Here is a 1,464-nt window from a genome sequence, read left to right as displayed (position 1 = left end):
TTCCTGGTTCTCCATAGGTTCCTTTCCTTGGTTCCCCATGGGTTCCATTCCCTGTTTTTCCATGGGACTTTGCTCCCTGATTTTCTGTGGTGTTCTGTGCCCCACGGGTTCCATTCCCTGTTTTACCATGGGTTCCATTCCCTGGTTCTCCAAGGGTTCCATTGGTTCCCCATGGGTTCCTTTCCTTGGTTCCTCATGGGTTCCATTCCCTGGTTCCTCATGGGTTTCATTCCTTGCTTTTCCATTGGTTCCATTCCCTGGTTCTTCATGGATTCCATTCCCTGATTTTCCATGGGTTCCATTCCTTGGTTCCCCATAGGTTCCATTCCCTGGTTCCCCATGTGTTCCTTTTCTTGGTTCCTCATGGGTTCCATTCCCTGATTTTCCATGGGTTCCATTCCCTGATTTTCCATGGGTTCCTTTCCTTGGTTCCTCATGGGTTCCATTCCTTGGTTCCCCAGGGGTTCCTTTCCCTGATTTTCCATGGCATTCCGTTCCCTGGGGCTGGGCTCCTCAGGGCGTTCATTCGGTCGCTGGAAGGGAAAAAAGGGGAGTGAGAAAAGTGGGGATTTCCCCCAAATTAATTTCACCACTTCCTGGGAWTTTCCACCTGGAAAACCAGGACACTGTGAGGGGCTGGGGGGGCAATGAGCACTGTCCCCACTGACGTCCCCCCTGTCCCTTGCAGCTCACCGCCTGCCCCAGCCCCGCACCGTGGGCATGTCCCCCCAAAAAGCAGCAAGCAGCACCCCTTCATCCCGCGCCACCAGCCCCAGCACCCCCCGGCGCCCCCGGCCCRCCGGGCCCCCCCCGGCCGGGGCRGAGCGGGAGMGGGGTCCCCAGTCCCGGGGRGAYCCCCCGAAGCCRCACAAGCAGGAGTGTTTGCCCCCTCGGGGGGGTGCAGCCCCCCGCTCCGGCTCCGGCAGCCCCTCCAGGAGCCCCGCCGAGCCGCGGGGARCGGGAACGCCCAGGTACAGCCCCGGGGGGGTGGGGGGCACCCCAGAACTGCGCCGAGACCCCACGGCAAGGGCTCAGCCCCAYGGAGGGGATGGGGGATAACGTGGGGGTTAATGGGGGAAATATTAGGGACAGTGGAGGGGTGCAGTGAGGGGAACGGGGGAAGCTTTGGGGGGCAGTAGGGGGACAATGGGAGATACTGGGGGGGAATGGGGGGGAAATGGGAGATATTGGGGGTAGAATGGGATGGAATGGGGGCAGTGGGAGTTACTGGGGGTGTAATGGGGGCAATGGAAGGTACTGGGGGTGGAATGGGGGCAATGGGAGGTACTGGGGTGGGAGTGGAATGGAAGGGGGAAATAGGGTTAACTGGGGACTGAATTGGGGGATGTAGTGGGGGACACTGGGGAAATCATGGGGAGCAGTGGGAGAGGACTGGAATCCTTGGGGCAGCAATGGGGAGGTTAACGAGGATCAGTGGGAGGGTGCAGTGAGGGAGAAATGGGG

General features: G+C 60.0%; 1 protein-coding gene across 1 annotated transcript in view; it reads left to right on the top strand.

Moving 5' to 3' along the window:
* The window catches only part of GAS2L1 (growth arrest specific 2 like 1), an 8,536-nt gene that overhangs the window by 3,901 nt on the left and 3,171 nt on the right, over positions 1–1,464 (top strand). The window contains exon 4 of the mRNA XM_057385431.1: positions 689–1,029. Coding sequence (XP_057241414.1) covers positions 689–1,029 — 341 coding nt within the window. The remainder of the gene's footprint in view (positions 1–688; positions 1,030–1,464) is intronic.

Source organism: Malurus melanocephalus, unplaced genomic scaffold, assembly GCF_030028575.1.
Source record: "Malurus melanocephalus ecotype Western Australia unplaced genomic scaffold, MMel_1.1 scaffold_825, whole genome shotgun sequence".
In the NCBI taxonomy this organism is placed as follows: domain Eukaryota; kingdom Metazoa; phylum Chordata; class Aves; order Passeriformes; family Maluridae; genus Malurus; species Malurus melanocephalus.
Note: the sequence above shows the minus strand (reverse complement) of the source record. Positions and strands in the feature narration are given on the sequence as shown.